At 41.4% G+C, this 21,238-nt stretch overlaps 1 protein-coding gene across 6 annotated transcripts in view; it reads right to left on the bottom strand.

The window, feature by feature from the left end:
• iqsec1b (IQ motif and Sec7 domain ArfGEF 1b) overlaps window positions 1–21,238 on the bottom strand; it is a 190,591-nt gene that overhangs the window by 11,602 nt on the left and 157,751 nt on the right. For 5 of the 6 annotated variants that reach the window (XM_079341112.1, XM_079341113.1, XM_079341114.1 and 2 more), the window contains 4 exons: window positions 6,565–6,844; window positions 3,672–4,933; window positions 2,951–3,112; window positions 1,377–1,499 (listed from right to left, as the gene is read on the bottom strand). In XM_079341112.1, the coding sequence (XP_079197238.1) occupies window positions 1,377–1,499; window positions 2,951–3,112; window positions 3,672–4,933; window positions 6,565–6,844 (1,827 nt within the window). Of the gene's footprint in view, window positions 1–1,376; window positions 1,500–2,950; window positions 3,113–3,671; window positions 4,934–6,564; window positions 6,845–11,790; window positions 11,944–21,238 lie in introns of those variants that run through there. The other variant, XM_079341115.1, reaches the window with a different exon arrangement.

The raw sequence follows: 21,238 nt of genomic DNA, 5'->3' as shown, positions 1-21,238 counted from the left end.
TTACAGTCAACACTTTGTGCTTTATTGAGGCAACTGGAGAAATATCGGCTATATATAATCTGTGGACATAGCACCAATGTCACTTATCATTTTTTGGACCATCCCTTTGGAGCCTCTGGCTGTCACCCCATACATTTTCAGAGCCAGAGGGTACTTTATTAGATATAAGAATTAGATTAGATCAGATTTGTACACTTCTCTCCTTGGTGATAGGTACGTGTGTTTTCACTTTTTAATCTCTGGTAGCCACACCCAAAGCACAGCCTATTAAGCAGTCTATATCAAGCCAAATAGAATTATACCTTTAAAACCAAAACTAACAAGTAACAGCCGTTTCTCCAATACCTTACTTTTGAATCATGACTTTTTTCTACTATTATTGAAGTTTTTCTTCTATTTGTTAAACTAGACACTCAGTCCTATTGGTTTCAATTTTAAAAACCCAAGCCCACATCCACTGTACGATATAAATGTAGGTAAATAAGCCTGATACTTTCTCCTTTTATAATTGAATTTAAGATGGAACACAGTACCAGCATTCGCTCTCACTGAACAGAGGTACAGTAAGAAAAAACAATATTATCCTAAAAGGACACAGCAACAATATCAAGTCAATCCTTTTAGCCAATATAAATCAGTAATCTCCACTGTTAGGGTTCTGTGTTAGTTCCACTTTTGGTCAGGAATATCAATATCAGTATTGATATACGTAGACACTGAGCTCCATGCTATTTGAGCTGCAGTCATACAGTTGTTATAAAAGTCAAACAGAGAACGAGGCAGACCATTTAAGTCTGCCAATATACGTAGCCTGTGGCCATCAGAGAGGTCGTTCAACAGATTTTTTTTCTGACTCACCATAAAGTGAGGTCATGATCATATCTAGACTGGGCTGCAGGGGCCATGCCAGATGATCAGTTATTGTTATCTCCCCGATGTAACATGACTGCTGTGATTACTGAGGCAGAAATGTCCTTGCTCAGTGCTGGTCGAAGCTAATTCTCTGCAGGCATGAAGGCACCTTTAAACCAGAGGTGTGCAGGTTCCATCAGCAGCCCTGAGGAAAGTTTTCCTCAGCTTTTTGAACTTATTCCTCCTAAATTATTTTCTGTAAGGATGTGGATGAAAAGAGAAGACTTCAAAATGGCTTTGAAACGCTGCACTGCTGCTCTTATGCCCGAGCATGTTAAAGGAGATTGGAAGTTTTTGGTGTAACTTCTGTTTTAGATTGGATTTTGGAACAAGGCTAGCTTGTCAATTGTCAGTTATTCATTGTAGAGTATACAAGTAAACAGCAGATAGCCCCTCGGCCCGTATAAGTTGATGACCCCATGCAGGCTGTGGTGTATGTTTAGTCCTGAGCTGTCTTACTGTACCTGTAGGCCTCGATCAACCGTTCAACCTTCTGAGCTTCTCCTTGAACTCTGATGTGTGCTTGAAACTTCCTGAGTGCTTCATCAAGCTCCATACTTGAGAAGTCCATTTCATCGACCACACAGCTGGGCAAAAAAAAACCCAACAACACACATTTAGCACAGATAAGAGGAAAAATTAGCTGACAATGCAAAAAGGGGAATGATGTAATTGTTCAATAAAGCTGTATTGGATTCAGGGTTGTGTGCATGTCTTCACTATGTGGAGCAATAATTATTAACCACAGTTGCAGACAGCGAGAGCTGCTTGTTATTTTCCATTTGCAATATTCAAATAAATCTGGTCATCTGCTGCCAGGCAAAACATTTACACGTTCTTCATGCTTCAAGTGAAAACAGGACTTAGCTCAAGAAACCTTTCTTTGAGATTTACCTTGAGAGTTTTTGTCAATTTTGCGATTTGCCCCTATACACTAGTAGTGCAGTAAAAGAAACATAAGAACTGAATTGGAGTATAAATGTGAAATATTGATTGACTTTCTGGCTCTTTTTCTGTATTTCATCGACTCCAGTGAAAAGAAGACGTTTGGCTCTTTATGTGCTTTGTAACTTTCATTTGCTTCTCAATATTATTTTGTCCATGTGTGTTTTGGTTTTGTAAAAGCAACATATATCAGGTTTAATAGTATTTAATGTAAAAAAAAAAAAGCCTGTTGCTGAAAAAGAGTTAATAAATAAATAAAAATAAGCTTTAACCAATAAGCAAAGGGCAAAACTGCAGGTTTAAAAAACCCATGAAGTCCTGAAAGATGCTGAAAGGTCAGCAGAGCCAAGGATGAAATCACTCCAATTTACCCCTTTTAAATGACACAACTTTTTTTTCCATCCACTTATTTAAAAATGATTGCTTAGTGCAGCTTTAAGGGAGTATTTTACTCCAACGTAATGACATATCGTATTAGTATATAAAGGAACTGAGAACTTTTTCTCCATTGAAGTGAGAATTGTAACTCTGCTCTTCACAGCCGTGATGCTTTGATTCCTTGCATGTCAGGATTTATCGACATTTTCTCAAGGAGCCCTTTAGACATGCCTTTCAAACTGACACTGACGGACCTTTCCTGGCCTTATCGTCCACTGCATCTCAATGGGCTCTGATAGAGCTGGTGTGCTTCAAGTGTGTTTCAGATAAGTCCGTCCAGTCTAAAGCATAAATAGAGGCACTATTTGAATGATGCAATGAATCACTGCTGGAAAAAAAGGAGATCTTTACAACTTCCCTTCACTATTGAAAGAGCTGAAGGATATTAATGGGGTCTGTCTGTTTATCTGAGCAATTTCCTGAGTGGATTCTATTTCTGTTTATTTCCTTGATGTAACTCGAGTTAGTCCTCAGGAACTCCAAAGACTTTATTTGACTGAGAGTAGATCACATTTGGAACTAAATGATGGTTTATATTCCCGGTAAGGAAGAAAAATGAAATGTCTCTGCACTTGCATAATTTCCAAGTCAAATCAAAAGCTGATTTTAGAATATTTTCATGTATAAATGCACTCAGAAAAATATGCAAACTCACTCGAGGACATCTCGGTTGAACTGTTTCTGCCTGTTACCCAGGAACTCTCCAATCATCTGCCTACTCAAGCCTTTCCTCTGAAGCAGGAAGTGTGCCACACCCACTGGAGTGTCTGGAACAAAGTTTCGCTCGATCAGATATTGGATGCCTTTCTCTGGTTTCCTGTGGAAATGGGAGAGGATAAAGAGAACAAGAGAGAAAAGGGGTAAGGCCAAAATCCAAATCTGTGATTATCCCACTGCACTTGTGCCCCTTGCCAAATGTGTGCCACATGAGGGACAGGATTTACAGAGGCAGGGATGCAGGGAGTGGGGGTGGAAAGGGATGAGGGCTGAGTGCAGGAACTACTTTTCTCTTCTGTCTTGATCAACCATGATTAAAAGCAACTTAATGAGCAGCTATGAAGGAAACCAAATCCACAATCATCGATGATTAAAAAGGAATCGCACAACTCTTGATTCACTCAGCTCCTACTTCGGCACAATGAGTCTGAGACTCATTAGCACCTGAAGTAGAACAGACAGCTGTCTTGTATCAAGCAATGTCACTGCTAATTTATCAGACTATTTGTTTTCAGCTCATTTCATTTTGAGCTGGAAAGCATTATTTTGATCATAAGAATGTGTTTTACATAACTTGCTAGTCTTCAGTCCCTTAAAGGATATAGTATGTGTTCCAGATTGCGTGACACGTATAAGCAGCCTGTAATTTGATTTCTTACTTGTTGAAGAGGTTGAGACCGATGCGGTAGTGCCTCTTGCGGATGAGGTCGTTGCTGAATGCAGGTGAATCCCAGCTGTTGCGTGTCTCTTTGTGGTACGTCTGCTTGCTGAGTGTCTGCTCCCTCAGACTGTCTCTGGACGAGGACTCAGAACTGCAGTTGATGGTGTCATTGGAGTTGGATGTGCTGTTGATGCTATCGTTGTCACCATCAGAGAAATCAGACTCTGACTTGCTCTGCCGGTTTGCAGTGCCGTTGATGGCCAGGTGGGCCTCCAGTTGCCGTGGTCGATGGCGGGATGCGTCCTCCTCCCTGGAAGGTCCTCTGGGTGGCAGGCCGTGGCTGATGTGTTTGGGGCTACTTTGTTGGTTGCTGAGAGTCCGCTCATAGGCGTTCTGTCTCTTCAAAGAGCTGCGGTCGGACCGATCACTCAGCTCCACTGAGCTGTCGCTCGGAGGCTCAATGGTGAGAAGGGGTAGGTGGTCCACCCGTAAACGCTGCTCTTGGCACTCCAGCGAGGGTGTACTGCGGCAGCTGGTGTCTGTGTCCCCTTTCTCATCCTTGTGAGCCAGAGACCAGTAGTCCTGGGAGGAGTTGAGGGAACGCTGGCGCAAGTCTGATTCCGTGCTGGATGGCCGGTCTACAGATTGAGACAGGGGCAGAGGGGGAGACAGTTCTTCTTCATCGATGTAAAGAGTGACATCGCTGTAAGACGCCGTCATCTCGTCCAGTTTGCGATGTTCTGAAGCACTGTGGGATGGTTTCACCTGACAGCTGACCTCCCTGTCCATATCCTGGTGGCCTCTCCCTGGCTCCAGCTGGTTTTCATCACCATGCAGACTGCGACAGTTAAGAGCATCATCTATGGACTCAGCTAGAGATTTCACCTGCCTGGAAAAGGCATCTTCTAGCTCAGTGATAGCGTCTGTAAAGTCGCTCTGTGTAGTAGGTGTCTTGGCCTGCATGCCCATCTCCCCCCCATGCTCTGACTGCATCAGTGCACCAATCTTGGTGCCATCATCTGTTAGTGAGACCTGCTTTCCCTCGAAGTAGGAGCTGTGGACTTTTTCAGGTCCTTCGAAGGAAAACTGCATTCTCATATTGGATAGGACGATCCGTCTGGACATACGGTTCTCAGACATAGAACTCCTAAGACGCTCAAAGTTTTTGTTCATCTGGTACTGGCGGAAGGCTGTCTGGATGGTGCGTGCTGCATGCCGGGTTATGAAACGCCCCCCATATTTACGCTCTAGCATCTCCACCTGCAAGAAGACAAAGAAAGATGATGTTATGGATGCACCTGAAAAACAACTGGAAAAATAAAAAAAAGCCTTTGTTTTCTGAAATGAGATTTGTAAGTGTTCCCAGCGGCATTACTCTTAAAAGGGTTATATTGATGATGTGATACGATTATTTTTCATCTTTTCAAATATCACACACTCACACTATTGGGTGCTTAAAGGGTTTCTGTAGAAACTCAGCCAAACAGTTCTTCTCTGAACTTAATGCTGAAGTGGTCTCTCTCGTGTCTGTGTCATTAGTTTCCAAAGACAACTACTTTTTTTCCAGAAACTTGGAGCTGAGTGTACTTCTTTGCTTTTCTTATTCACAGTCTCATTAGAATCCAGAATCATACTTTCACCGCGGTACAGTAGGAATTCAAATTGTACTTCAGGCAGAGCTAATGAGCTTCAAAGTGGTGATGATCAGTGCTGTGGATCCAACCTCAACAAAGCCACTGTGAAGCAACTTTTAGCTATTTTTAGGCTTACAGATGGTGAGTGTCTGTGACATAAATTAACGCTGCTTTGAAAATAATACTCTGGAAAAAAGGCAGCTTTTATCTGATTATTACCTTGGAAGCATGGATTAGACAGAATGATGAATGATGCTTCTGAGAAATCATCTTTTATTGTGCCCTTTAAATCTCAAGAGGAGTGAAAGCATTTAAAAATAAATTGAAACAAGGGTTTATTAGTCTCAAATAAAGGATTTGTTATGATGGAAATCCAGTCTGACGGATCCACCGTGACATCTCAAATAAGGATGAGGAATTGCTCTCTCAACTAGAACATTGAGGGTTCGATCCCCAGCTCTTGCATTCACACACTGAAGTGTCCTCGGGCAAGACACTGAACCCTAAATTGCTCCAGCTGCTCTGTCAGTGGCATGTGAATTAATAGTATAAATATACTTCACATCGCAGCCTCCGTCATCAGTGTGTGAATGTGGTAGGAATAGATTCATGTTGTAAAAAAGTGCTTGGAGTCGTCATACTACTGGAAAAAGTCCATTTACCTATAAAGAAGGATAAAACTGACTACAACTAAAAGGAATAAGTCTGGACTGATTATCAAATTAGGTGTATACACCTACTTACCCTTCAGGGATCAATAAAGTAAATCTTCTTCAAAACATAATGTGCAACACTTTAAATAAAACTGTGAATCTGTTTTTAGTGATCGTGTTCCCCTGCACCATGTGTGGGTAAAAAGGAGGACTGTGGACTTAAAGGAACATGAACAATTCTCACTGTAACCAGCTAGAACTATTATAAACTTTAGTTAAGCAATGCTTGCTATTTGAAAAGTTTGCTCAGACATGCTCAATGACATACCACTATTTGGTTCCTACACATGTCCAACTATATTAGATAAGATAATCCTTTATTCATCTCGCAAGCGGAGAAATTTACATTCATATTTACTCATGCAGCAAGACACAGCGCAAAAGACTTTAACTATGGAGTTGTCTTTTTGGTGAGTCTCTCACATCAACATTTCTCTCTTGGTTCTATATGAATGTTTTATTGATAATGTTCCAAACAAACCCATGATGAATATGTTGACAAACAGCAGCTCTTTCGGTTTGTGTACCCCCTCCATCCCCTCACCTGCTTGTCCTGGAGGTCTGATGAGAGCTCATAGCTCTCAGACAGCGAGCGGGAGCGTTTGATGGCCTCCTCCTCAGCCTGCTTGCGGAGGATGGACTGAGAGTGCTGGAGCTTAGGTCGGCGAGGCCGCTGGTGGCCTGGCAGGAAGATGTGTCCGTAGAGCTGGCTGTCCAGGTGGTCGGGGCCGAGCCCGCCACTGTGGGTCACTGGAACGCAACTGTAGCCGCTGCTGGGGTCCACAGAGGCACCCACTTCGATGCCTGGAGCATCACCTTCCACACTGCAACACACACACAGAACGCACTAGGTGAGTTTGATGAGTCACAACACTAAGGCACTGCTGAGTGGTTCAGAAAGAGTCACGTGACAGAAAAAGTGAACTTTGATACTCCTGGCAGGGTATAAATACGAGAGAGAGAATTTATAGTAGCAGTCTGTGTAGCAGCAATGCGGAAACCATTCAGATGGGGCAAAGCTGCAATCATACTGTGCCATGGTAGTGTAGAGTTATTTGAGGAAATGAAAAGCCTAAATAAATCATATGTAATATTACAAATAGTAGCCATACAGCACATTAAAGAATAGTCTTCTTTCCAAATGACCTGCAGCATAATATTTCAGTTCAACAAAGCAACACAATCTCAAGGGCTAACAAAGCATGGATGGCAGAGACTTTAAAACCAGGATCAATATCAGTCTGTTTGCCCAAGCAGCACAAACCTCTACAGCTGATTGGATAAACCCTGACAGAGTTCAGTAACAACGGCTGAGTGACACCGGACTGCAGCACTCTAATGCTATTAATGTTCCCCTTCCTCTCCACTCCTCAAGCTGTCGTGATCGGAGTGAGGTTTCTATAAAGCAAGCCGTGCTTTGATAACTACTGTACGTCTGTGAGGAATACGAGCAGTGTTTAAAGGGAAGGAAAAACAGAAAACTGCCCTTTGATCATGTCAACAGAGGATAGGAGGAGGAAGTGAGGAGGAAGACAATGACTGCAACCTCAAAGTACATTGATAACATAATGACTATAGGGTTCGGAAAGCTCTATATTACTTGAGGACTGGCAGGAAAAAAACTCTGGATATAGTCAGAGTGACACTCACATGCACCTCAACCGGAAAAAGGACAGGAAGTTTTTCGGAGTTGTGTGCCTCTTTTAAGGCCCCAACACAGTCACACATATCAACTGTAAGAGGTGGAATGAGAACAGCTAAGTCCCAGCAGTTCATAAATCAATATTCTGTAAAAACACACTGAATATATCTATCAAAATAAAGAGAAAAAAAGTGCCTGCAAATGAGTTTGACAACTCCATAACTGCAACACATTTGTTGAACAACTTCAAAATAAGACAAAGAAACGTAGATAATCACAAACAGTGCTGATGTGTGTTCAAACAAAGCGTATGAATCATAATTCCTTTGTGAGAGACTGAACTGACAGAGCATGAGGAGTGAAAGGAAAATGGGCTGCACTTATGCCAGCGTCTTTTTTTCTTTTGACAACTCAAAGAGCTTTTCTCTCCATGTCAGCGTTCACACACTCAAACAAATGTTTTTGCTGATGGTACAGGGCATAATGGGATTCGGATTTTTTCCCAAGGACATTTTGGCATATTGTCTTGAATGGAAAATCTTCAAAATAGTGGATAAAGTGATGTCTTCTTGAGAAACAACTGCTCAAGATGTGAGCCCAAACTTTAGCTGGCAGCTTTTTTGTGTGAGTGTTGTGAGTAAAGCTTAGTTTAGTTATCGTCGGTTGTTCATAGCAATAGTTCACAGAGCCTCTTCAGATACCAGAATGAAAACATGAATTGATTTTACAGGGTAAAGGCTGATTGTTGTTGATGTGCGATCTCACACTTGTATCTGAACACACAGTAAATCAGGCTGAGAGAAAATGTCTCTGGCGCATCAAACAAAGCCGAGGGGAGTTGACACTGTTAAGGCAGTTATTAGCCCAGAGTGTAAAATTGTCAGCCAATTTCCAAAACGAAACAAAGCCAGCTGACATCTGCGGTGGAAATGTGAGCTTTTTGACATGAAGCAACAAAATACAATCAACATTATTTCATTTTGTATGTCTCCAGAGGCTAGATGAGGGGGCAGGCTCCGAATAAGGAGGTTGCTCTCTACATCTGTATCACAGCATTGTCTGGGAAAAAACGTCAATCTCTGACAAACCATGGAACCACACCCGCTCGTCAACGTCAACCTTTAGAAACCAAATGGATGAGTTATTATTCAAATTCATTCTCTGTAGCGTGTGCCCATGAGGACAATAACTAATCAGAACAATATCATTTTAGAGCCAGGATGTAAACCTGGTGACTTTATTTTTGGCAATGTATGTGACTCCTGTAGCTCTTGAAATCAGCCTCAAGTGGCTTCATTTGATGATGTTTAATTGTAGAGGGTTATCAAACGACAATAAGGTTGGGAACTGCATGGGAAGCTTTCCTTTTAACATTACAGTATCATGACGATGTAAAAAAAACAACAACAACCAAAAGAAAAACATTTCATCCCAAGATAAAGATCAGTGATACCATTTAACAGTCAACACTATCTTTCCAGACAATGACTGCAACCTCAAAGTACAATCACCTTAAACATGACTGGGAAGGTAAATCATCTGATGAAATATTGTAGTTTGAGTAATTTAAAACGCATCGGAAAGTACTGACAAAGAAAACACTCTTTCATATAAGTACTTTTTTGTCATTTATTTCAAAGGCCTCCTCTCTGTTCAGCAAAGTCACGATGAGGCAGTTCCTCTGTCATGGGATATCAACTCTCATTATAGAAAATGTGTTCCATGTCTAACTTCGACACTTGATGCTCTCATTGCATCTTCAGTCTCCTCCTCATGCTTCCTCAACACATTTTTAATTCCAAAGGAACAAATCTAATCAGACAGAAAGAGTCCTTTAATTAAACTGAAGGGTGGCTTGTAATACGTCTGCTCCAGCAGAGGATGCCTAATTGGAATTATCCATTTGTTTAGATGGAAGGGAGGCTTAGCATGCTTGAAATGTTGCACTCAGCTCAAAGCAATGGAAGGCAAGATTTCAAGGAACTCAGACTGAGAGCTGAGCCTGATAGCACTCGAGGCATGTTAATGTTCTCAGTTAGCTGGTTTTGTTGCTTTAGAGTTTCTGAACAAGACTCCCTGCACTTGTTATACATTAAGGAACCATGCAATAAAGACAAACAGCTTAACTAAAAAAGGAGAGCATTAGCCAAGATGCTTCACACACATCTTCCAACTTTTAAGCCACTTTAAATTCAAATTGTTCCTCCTACAAAATGTGTTCACCCAAACAGATCTGCTTTTGATTCAATCCATAGCGACAAAAGAATATTTAAAAGGTGAGACCTGGGGCGGCTGTGGCTCAGTTGATAGAGTCGGTCGTCTCAAACGAAAGGTCAGAGGTTCGAACCCCTGCTCCTGCAGCAGCATGTCCAATGTGTCATTGGGCAAGAAACTTAACCCTGAATTGCTCCCACTGCTTTGTCAGTATGCATGTGTGATTAGTTATTCACGATGGTCACTTTCCACAGCAACCTCTGCCATCAGTGCGTAAATGTGACATGCAGTGTAAAAGTGCTTTGAGCAGTCAGGCGACTAGAAAAGAATTATACAAGCTCAAGTCCATTTACATGTCCATTTAATGAGGGACACTATTCTGAGACTAAATCCAGCCTCACTGAAACTAATATCCAAAAAAAAAAATACACAGAGCCAAACCTTCATCATTTTTTGATTAAATCAAGAGCAATGCTCCCTTAAAGTGGACAGGGAGCTGAATAATGTGCCGTAATGTCATCATCATCATCATCCTCATCATCAAAAAACAAATAAACAGATTTTTCTTTTCTTTCTTTTTTTCCAGCATAGAAGAACAACAGGCCTATTCCAGTAACAGATAAATTATTTCTCAGGGTGTTAACAAGAACTTTCAACAGTTTCCAAATTATTTCCCTTGTTTCACAACATTTGTATGTGTGCCACTTTAATTTTTATCAGTTAAAATGACCCTGTATTTATTTCACAGGCTTATAATAAAAAAGGACCTTTAAGAACGAGACAATTTGACATGAGCGATGTCACTTCAGTTGTTTTCCCGAGACTCTAAAAGCCAAACTAAAGCAGAAAAAAAGGTACAACTGTTCTCTTGGGTTGTGACGAGTGAATCAACTTTGATTTGTTAAACTGTTTGAGTGCTCCATGAAATTTAAAACAATGACCTCTCTGTGCCATTTTTAGTCTGCCAGCCCACGTTACCAGATGTTGTTTGAACACTGGTTTCAGCAGCATTTACGAAGAAGGAGACCCACATAAAAAAGGTGTGTACCTACTTTCCCTCTTCAATCAGTATTCAATTTAAAACCTCACATAGGACTGCTGCATCCCATGATAGTGCATATATTGCCGGCTGATAGGATTTTACAGACGTCTTTGAAGTGGAAGGTAGAGCGGTGCATTCAGTGGAGGGTGAAGGTCATGAGAGGACGGCTCTGTTTTCAACACCTCTCCTGGAGATGCCCTCTTTGTGCCGCTGAGTGGCACCTCCAAGTGGAGTCTCTTCTCACTGTGTCACTCTGCAGTGATGAATTAATTACTCTGACCTGCCACTCACACACAGACACACACAACCTGCCTCTCCTGGTGTCCTTTGTTGGGCTTTGTATTCACACTGATCTCCTAAAAAGGTTTTCTCACGAGTGAGTAATTCATAAAATCAGTTAAAGGTGATTAAATATGAGTTATAGAGGGAAAGGGATCAGAAGCGGTAAAGTAAGACTCAGCTGCATTCGCTTTCCTGACACGCAGCAGGAAAATCAACTACTGGCTCATTAATGAAGCACAAACCTTTGCTGCATTGCAAATGAAGCACACTTTATTTGCACAAAGTGTTCTCCTTATAAATTTCATCAGCAGTTCTTCGTTGGCACCAAGTCCACCGCATTCAAGGCAATTCATCCAATGAGCACAAACAGCAATTTTGTTAGACTCTAATAAATGCCCTCTCAATTGATCTTTTTCAGTCGGACAGCAGTTGCTGAATACCAGAGTGGCCATTAGTGTGATGTACCACCTTCATCACGGGACAAGTTCAGAGCCAAATAAGAGACTAAGTATATGTAGAGCAACGATTAAAAGAATCAACTTCTACACACAGCAGCAACAGCACACACGCAATCCCAGAGTCGGGCTTACCAGCTGTCTGATTCCAGCTCCAGTAAGGACTGAGTCCTGTCAGACGCACACTGCAGACACCACATGTTGCCTACATCAGAGCCTTTGCCACCCGCCTCTCTGAAACTCCATCTGTGAGCTTAAGGTAGCTCACCATCCTAATTGTACAACTTCACTCTCGGCCACCTCTCGAGCGCTCTGGCCTTCTCTCAGAGCTGCACAAGGAGGGGCGTTTGCAGGAAGAGGGAGGGAATTCCTCCAGAGGAAACTGGGTCGTGTGGCAGCGGGAGCGCTGGTGCCCCACGGATGAGGAGGGTCTTAAACAAGAAGGGGCAATGAGTAAAAAAGTAGAAACGGAAATGGATTCAGTAAGCTCTGGTGTTGCTGGTGGCATCCGATCGGCTTTATAAATAGAAAGAGAATCTGGGTGGCAAGGGAGAAGCCTGGGGAAACCCCCGGATATACTTCTTTAGCTTCAATAATAGTGAAGGTACAGCTGTGGTAAAGTGAGCTTGATAACGCACAACTGCCCAAATCCTTCAGCTTCATATTGAACACATAAACTCCTTTACAACTTCAGATCAAAAGCCAGCTGAAGATGATACTATCACTTACCATGACTTCTTACAGACAGTACAGAATAAACAATGGTTCCCTGGACAGCCGACCCACAGAGCTATCCTTTAAACAAACAACCATGTTCAGAGGGAATGTTTGACTCACATCCCCTCCCATCTCTGTGCTGATGTTTAGGGTGATTTCCCCCACTCCTATTCCCCAGCCTCGGCCTGAAGACTGAGTATTGAGGGGCCTATCTATTTCGGTATAATGACATCATTACCCAAACAATGGGTGTGTATCAAGTGGACCAAAGATGTTATCGAACCAAGGCAAGCATGCAGCATAAAGCGCTCAGATAACAAAAATAATAGCTTTGGCTTGTGTAGATATCTTCTATGACTGAAAGGCCTTCAAAACGGTCTCATTCTGCACTTCAACCTCTGATAAACCATATCTTCAGTGCATATGGAGCCCGAGAAAAAAAAGTCCATAATGACTTTGTAAAATGCAAAATACAATATCGTTGAGTGAGGATGCGAATTTCAGAATGCCTGTCTGGTGGGCCGTTTTAAGAGCGCAATAAAAAACATCTTCCATATGGTGAAGAGATTCGTGTAAAGGGCAGCAGAAAGAGATAATGATAATGTAGAGTGGATTAGAAGTTATTATACAGGGAGTTAGGGTGATCTTTCCAAGGACCAATGTGTAAATACAGCGATGTGCCATTCTGAAAGTAACACAGAGCTCAAGGATATACAGACTACGACCCAAAGGTGAAACAAAATGAAGTAGGCCTATAGGAGAAAACTGAAAAAGACCTTCATTAACAAAGCCTATAACTATAACATCTAACTAAATATGTAGACATTCAGCCCAGCTACACTCTAGTATAATTCAGTGGCTTCTCTTTAGCATTAATTGAGAGCATGATGGTGTTCATGGTAAAGCTGCATCAGTTAACACTCACTACTTGGGTTGAAATGCAAAGGGGCACAGTTTGAGACAGCTGCCTTTGATCAGACCTTGAGCTATTTTTGTCCCTCTCATCTTTATCTTGGCGGAGGAGCTCCAGACCGTACAGTAGTTAAAAGAGAAGGGGAGTATTTTTATCCCTCTGGATGCTTCTGAATCTGTGCCATGCTAAAAGGTGACTTTGACTTATGTCGGCTTTGTGACAGATTTATTGAACAACTGTGACTGTCCCTTTTGTTTACATTGACTAAAGTCAATTCAAAATTAAAAAAAAAAAAAAAGTAAAAAATGCCATGACAGCGTAACCATTTGTATACAGTTAGAATAGAAATGACCACAGATGATTTGAGATGAAGAGCTAACTCTTTGTCCTAACATTCAATCGCTCACTCTGGGTTGAAAGCACTGATTTATGAAGTCAAAACAAGGTGTAACTTCAACACTTCATTAATGTACCGAAACACTTTAAAAATAAGGGGGCAGTTGGATGACATACGATAGTTAGTAGTTTTTGTGTCCTAACAGTCAGGACGCTCATGGCAACCAACACACTGATCACACATACACGTGAAAACCATTTATGCATTGTTAACAGGGAAATGGAAAGTCTTCATTGCATAGGTCACATCTTTTACACAGTAAGTATGTTAAGTGAGTGTATGAACCGATCTATATGAATTTACTGGTTGGTTATATGTATGTTTCATCTTGCGAAATCATAACACAAGTTGTATTTCATTAATACATAATTTATCCTACAGATATAGTGTTAGTGTCCACTAAATATGACACAAACATATAAAACAACATAACACTTAGCACAAGTTTCCCCATGACCTTGTCATGTGTTCAGAATGACCTTATGGCGTGTGGAGAAAACAAGCAGGACTGTACATCTTTCATCTCAGATGTTTTTCCATGTCACTCTTTTGATAAATATTTACCTTCCAATGTCACTATTATCATCACATTGCACCTAAAGAGCGACTGAGGAATTCATCAAACAGCTGGTCCTTCTGAAATAGCTGAATCAATGCTTTCACACAAACCTAACACCAGGCGTCTCTTTCAGGTCTTAAGTTACAGACACACCTGTCATACTCTGTCTACACCCCAAAGTGGAAACAGCAGGAACTGTCGTCCTTTTATAATTCCTCCATCAGTTGCTCCACTGAAGGTCGGACATATGCTATCACAGCTCTGTACTGAGATACACCAGCTATGAGTATGTTCAAACATAGGCTAATAGGCTAACGCACTGCTAACATTTTTGATGTTGCACCAGCTAACAAAGTTCCAACATAGGTTGAAGTTATATCCTCTATATTACACCAATAGATCCTAGCAGGTATAAAGTAATTTCATGGTGTATCGTTTTGAAAGAAGAACGATAGATTACATGTGCGATGACTTTGATTTGTAATCCCACTGTAGTTTTCCAAGAGTGGAGATAATTTCATCGGTCAATAACACAGTAGGCTACCAGTAAATCAGTCTGCCATATGTTTTAAGATTTAACAAGCCAAGGTCACTATGTTGTAGCTGTTCTTATCACCAATACTCATAATGCTTTATAGGCGTGTATTGTTGTTTGTCCATTTACAGCAGGCAAGGGAAGATATTTTCAATTTTGTGTCTATTTGCGTGAGAATTACAAACAAGAGGCAGCCCTGTAAAGAACACTGGAATGAAAAATGCCTTTCAGATTGATTGGCCACAGGAAGTGAAAACATGGTTAGTTTGGGCAATACAAGTTATATTTAGGATGAACCATACATTTTTCAAACAATGACACAACTTAACCTGTTCAACAGTGGGTTTAGTGCAGAATGAAAAACCTAATACATATAGGTCACTGGTCTTACTATAAAGACCCCACTCTCTATAGCTTCCATCCACAAGTTCAACCTCTCCACCTCTTCCTCCCACATCCAAAGGACGAGTCACTCCCTCCACAGTGCTATACTCTCAACATATTGCATGAGACTGCTTCTCATCCTGGGGGGACAAAAATAGAGCCATTGACAGACACTGCATGTTCTGCTTGGCTTGGTAAGTAAATTGACCCGTCTGTGTGAGTAGGGAGGCTGGAGACAAATGTGTCTGCACGTCCACCTCCCCAGATGCTGTGGGCTGTGGCTGAAAACAACAGCACAGGTGATTAGAAACACAAAGAGCACAGAACTATCTTGATGAAATTCACCACACAGACGGAGCAGGGTGGGGATAAGGTTTTCAGCAGGGAGCTCTGATGAATCCGATGTTAGTTGAAAATTGCTGTAATTTTGCAACACTCATTTATCAAGGAGAAATACGGCCGAAAGCATTAAATACTTGAATACTCTTTAGAAATAAAAACACGTATTCTGAATCAGGTGTTAACATCTTCAATATACTGATTTAATTAATATTTGTTGAAATGATAATGTTGTTGTTTTTTCCTATCACTGGATGTTCAGACTTTTTCTTCCCCCCTCACACACTTTATTTTTGTGATGGGATTAATACTTTTTTTTCTCCTTTTTTTATTTTCAAAGAAGCGGATCCACGCACCCCCACAGGTCAGTTATTGTTTTCACTTCCTGCTCTCTGTTATGCAGAGCTTGATGATTCATTGTGGGCAGAAAGTGAGCAAAGAGGTCGAACTGAGACGATGCAATCATCATAATGTATATTGTGCATTCACATAATAATCTGCTCTTTGTGAGCTGGCTGACTGACAAGGAATAAATCACAATACTTATCAGTTGTGTTGTGTTTTATTTGCTGCTGACCACGGTCGGCAGGAAACAGGATTTAAAAGAAACAGGATTTAAAAGGGCATCAAGTATCGAACACAAATGCATTTTGTTCTTTTCTAAGAATGTACATTAAATTTAACAGTTTACATCAAAAGTGGATCGAGTCAGAGAGAGAGGGTGTGGGGAAAGGCATACAGGAAAGGAGCCCCAGGTCAGTTTTAAACATTTGAGTCTCTGTACATGGGGTGTTCATACTAGCCACTAGATTAACCATTAACCACTAACAGGAACTAATTACATTTCCAGGGTTGGGTTTAGAGATTTAAAATGCATTTATAAAACTTAGCTTACCTGAATAATGAGCGTGAACTAAATGTACTAAAAAAACTGCTAATTATTTTTACAACCACATTTAACAACAAGTATAGTCATTAACTTCTGTTTTCCATTCCCTAATTTAACTTGGATCTAGACTCAACATGTTTTCACAAGTGCGTATAGGGCGCACCGACAACATGTCAGCACATTTATAATAATCTCGCGTCATGTCCTGTTTACAGACACTGGGGAAAAGCCATTTGGACATGAAAAACAAAGATCTAGGCATGTGGGGACTGCCCTCAATGCACTGGCCTGAGTCCCGCTGCATCCCTCACGGCCCAAACTGAGCACGGCTCGGCCTGGCCCAGAAGGCTGACTGTGTCTGTAAAGCTGTTTGGCTTCACTTCAACCCTGTAATCTCTGAGCTCAGAACGCACTCACGTGTGGCCTTCAGAGTGAGATGGTGGCCCTGCCCTCCCAGCCTCAAGCCTCTCCACCAGAGAGAGAGTGAGAGAGAGAAAGTGGGGAGAGGGAGGATTAACTGAACTCACCACTGGCTGCCATGATGCACATGCATGTTAGTCCTGCAGTGCTGAAAGCACAGCACAGCAAAGACAAATAACGACCACATGCAAGCATATATCCATGGGTTCGTCACTTTTAATACACACAGAGCATGAAGACAAAAGGCTGCAGAGTCAGAAAAAAACACAGTTGATGTTATGTTGATGACCATATGGCAATAAATCTGGTCAATGTTTATGCTAAGCTGTGGTAGCCCCTCTGACAGAATGAGTTATTTATCTTATCTCTGCTAATCCTCCTGCTGTAACTCTCCTGCCATCCCCTCCTGAGCTGCCTGCAGGCTGAACCAACACTATTACCTTACAGCACTTGTGAGAAACTTCTTGTGAAGGCTTAGGCAGATTTGAATGAATTACAAATGAGGTATTGTCTCAGTATGGTATCATTATAATCACAGAAGTAGTAAACCAAGCAGTAAACAGATGCTGACAGTACATGTAGTACACAAGGTAAGAAACAGAAGTCTGTGTACAAAAACTTTTTCATCCATCATTACACAGTCAAACTGTACACCTCTGAAGTCAGTCGGTCAAGGTTTGATCACAAAGTTGGCGAGTACAACACACTCATGGGTGTTGCCAAAGGACAGTTTGGGTTCAGGGTTTCATCAGGGTTCACCAGGGTTTAATCTAACTAGCTTTATTAAGTGAGTTGTATGACTCGTTTCCCTGGAAATGTGCATCCAAGAAATGGAAGGGGGTGGCTTGTAAAGGAGCACTAAAGGGAGGGATGGATTTGTTTGGCTAATGTTACAATATCAACAAGTTATGTAGTGGAGGAAAAGAAAAGAGGGGAAAACAATTATTTTAAATCACTGTGACACAACTAAAGTCCTTTATTTGTTAGTAGAGAAAGTTAACTCCAATCTGTTCTTCGGTCTAAATAATAATTGAGCGATCCGATCCGCTTAGTTTTACTTTGTTGTGCTCCGCATCACAGAAAAGTTTCAATCTTCAGAGTTTGTTATTGTCAAGTCTGAAAGCTGTGCAGACAATCGAAGCTACACCGATGCTATCTGACGGTTCAAGACAGGAAGCATTTTTCAGATGCCCTCTATAGATAGAAATTGTGACACTGCATCATCAGTCAGCTCAGGAGGTCCCACTAAGGGAGCTGTTTTTTCAACGAGAAAAACCTCTATAACAATTGACAGCCAAGTCTAAGATAACATTGAGAGAAGCAAACGCTTACTTTCACAAACAACTCTGTATCCTTTTCATATGCAGCTGAGACGCGCCTTCGCCTCGAACTAGGCTCGAGCAGATCCTGACATGTTTAGTTTGCACTGAAAACAGATGAGAGCCTTGCAGTGACGTAGACCTGGGGCACTGGTGTATGAGCTGCCACTTCATTGGTATTCATAAACATTTTGTTATTCCAGGAAGAGCAGCCTGCCCGAGCGTGCCCAGACTGTGTCTGGGAATGGTCACACACTGGTTATGTGTGAATGAGGAGGGGACATAACAAAATCCCAGGGGTGTATTGGAGAGACGACAACACTTACGACACGACATAGAGATAATCATTTCCACTTCATCATGACTTAAGTAGACTGCTTCCTTTTACTGCTTCCTTGCAAAATTCACTGATGCATGACAGCAGCCTTTGACCAATATCAGGATAGTAACACAATATAATGTTTGAATCTACCGAAAGTGTGAGCAGCCTGGGTCCCAATGCATTATCGTAGCTAAATATGTACTGTAGCTGCCCTTTCTTGCTTTATTTATACAGTATGCATACAATAGAGACATACAATTTCAACATGCACCCCAGTTCACTCTTGCTGCTGCATCCCTTCCAGTCTGTAGCACATAATGTTGAATGGTATCAAACAAACGGTTGCTTTGGACATAGATCCAGTCATACCTATGCCAAAGGAAGTGCTGCTGTTACTTTGTATTTGAGATAGTTTTAGATTACTTATAAAGTCTGGTATGTGTGGTAATCGTAAAAACGGTAACGTTACATTACATTGTGCGTCTGAACTGCAAAAAGGTCATGCTTGCTAACTGTGAGCTGATGTCGTGGAATCCATTTATAGTACGTTTGGCGTATACTATTCTCTACTAAATGCTTAATAAGCCTGCAGTCATTCCAACAGAACACAGATTTTGGGTGCAGTGGTATTGTTGGACTGTTTTGTTTTTGATGTTGGGCGCATTGAAATTGAATGTCATGATTTAAAACTACCTAACAATAATGAAGGATCTATCTTGTTTGTCTTTCCTCATCATTGACCTTTACCGACACAATTTGCTTATGTATAACAAATTTACAGCACAACTTGGATTTTTGGTTGTTCTAAGCTGCATTTGTTTTGTTGTCATATTATGTTTGATCCATTTTAAAGTACATTTTTTACAGTTTGATCGATTGAACCTGTACTGTTTTAGTGTTTTTGTGTGTAACATAAAGCTTCAACATAAAGCTGAAGTCGTTTATATTTTGTAGATCACTACTGTTACAGTGTTTCATTTTACTTTACAGGATAGTATAGCTTACAGGACACAGCCATTTGCATTTGGGCGGCTGTGGCTCAGTCGTCAAGTCAGTGATCATTCAACTGGAAGGTTGGGCTTCGATCCCCGGCTCAGCTTGGGCAAGACACTTAACCCACAAGTTGCTCCCGCTGCTATAGTGGCAATGTGCGAATGTGTACGAATAGGATTATTTAGTAATGATGAATACTTTAGATGCAGCCCTCAGGGTGTGAAGAGGTACAACTCTTTTATAGTTTAACCCCGGAAAAAAACCCATATAATATTCAGATGTGTGTAGATTTATATGTTTTATTGTTTATGTTGTGTCTCTACCCACTCAGGTTGTCTTCAGGTAGTAAGGGGCGGTGTCATGCAACTGGGCAGGCTGGGCCTCAGTTCATCATTGTAAACACTACTGATTTACAGACTGCATATTGTTTTACAAGGATGTTTGTTTTTTGCCTTACTTTTCAATACACTATTATTTAAATAACTTTAAAACTGTGAGGTCTCCCTGTTTGTCCAACTCACTGAGCCTTGGTCCAGCGCAAACGTGCAAACGCAATCTCGATGTCGTGTTGAAAGCTGAGGAATAAACACGTCTGTGGACCTCGGGCTCAGCTGTTATTTTATCAACGGCTGCTACTTAGGTAAGCATAAAGTGTCAACCTTTAGTTCACGTTTATTCACAGCTGTAAACAACACTTTAAAGAGTCATGGAATAGCTCCTGAGAGGCTGGGTCTTCGTTTTTGTCAGATAAAGTTTACATTTTACATTCGTGGTGTTATTGTATTTCTTACTTTTATTGAGGGTCAGAGTCTGAGGGGTTTTCAGAGCAGGGAGAAGCTGACTCAGTACACCAGATGAATTACTTTCTTTCATCTGTATGTGTTTTTTGTTCCTGGCTGCGAGTGCGTCAGAACCTTTGGGTGAAGTGTGACTCAGGTGGGGTGGAAAACTTGGATGGTACTATGTTTATCATTACCCTGAATATTCCCCAAACTTCTACAGAAACTGTACCCCTCTGTTACAACTGTTTCCAACTTGTAGCAGTAACAGTCGACACATTCACATCCCCATGTGGCAAAATTAAATTCAACTTTGCAAAACTCATTAGGTTGAACCACTGAATGTTAAACAAGCCAATACTGAATGTCAGAAAAGCATTAAAGTATTTCTTAAAAACACACATTTTTTCACAGCCCAAAAGCCTGCACACACAACCATCAACAACAAATCAACTGGGAATTTTTTCCAACATGTCCCCCTTCTGTCAAGTCATCTTCTTTTCACTTCTCTTCATGCCCCTTCCCTGCCACCCACTGCTCATATCTTGCACTGAGTAGGCAGTTCTGCAGCCAATGTGACTGATGGGAAGTACCCTCCGCTGTCTGCTCTGAGCAGGACCATCAGGGTAAAATTATGCAGTCTGCTAGCTGAGTGGTCATGACAGGCTATAGATGTGCCCGCTGCCCCTGCTGCTTTCAAGGGCATTTTATCCAAACGAGAGAAAGGGATGGGGAGCTCGGAGGGAGCAGCTGTACATCATCTGTTGCAAGACACAGGACAGAAATAATGAAGGGGGCTCATAGGAGAAGGGCCAAAACTCATCTGCTGCAGGCCTAACAGGTCATCCACCAAAATGTCAGCGACAGGAGGGGAAAATAAATTGAAACAAGAGTGAAATCAGAAGAAATGGTGTGCTTCGACCTAAAGGAAAGAGTTTCACTTTGGAGAAAAGCAGCTAAATCTGCAGTTAATCACACAAATTAAAGATATTAGCAAAGCAAGACAAATCAATACAC

Source organism: Symphodus melops (assembly GCF_947650265.1).
Source record: "Symphodus melops genome assembly, chromosome: 4".
Taxonomy (NCBI): domain Eukaryota; kingdom Metazoa; phylum Chordata; class Actinopteri; order Labriformes; family Labridae; genus Symphodus; species Symphodus melops.
This window is presented reverse-complemented; position numbering and strand designations above follow the sequence as displayed.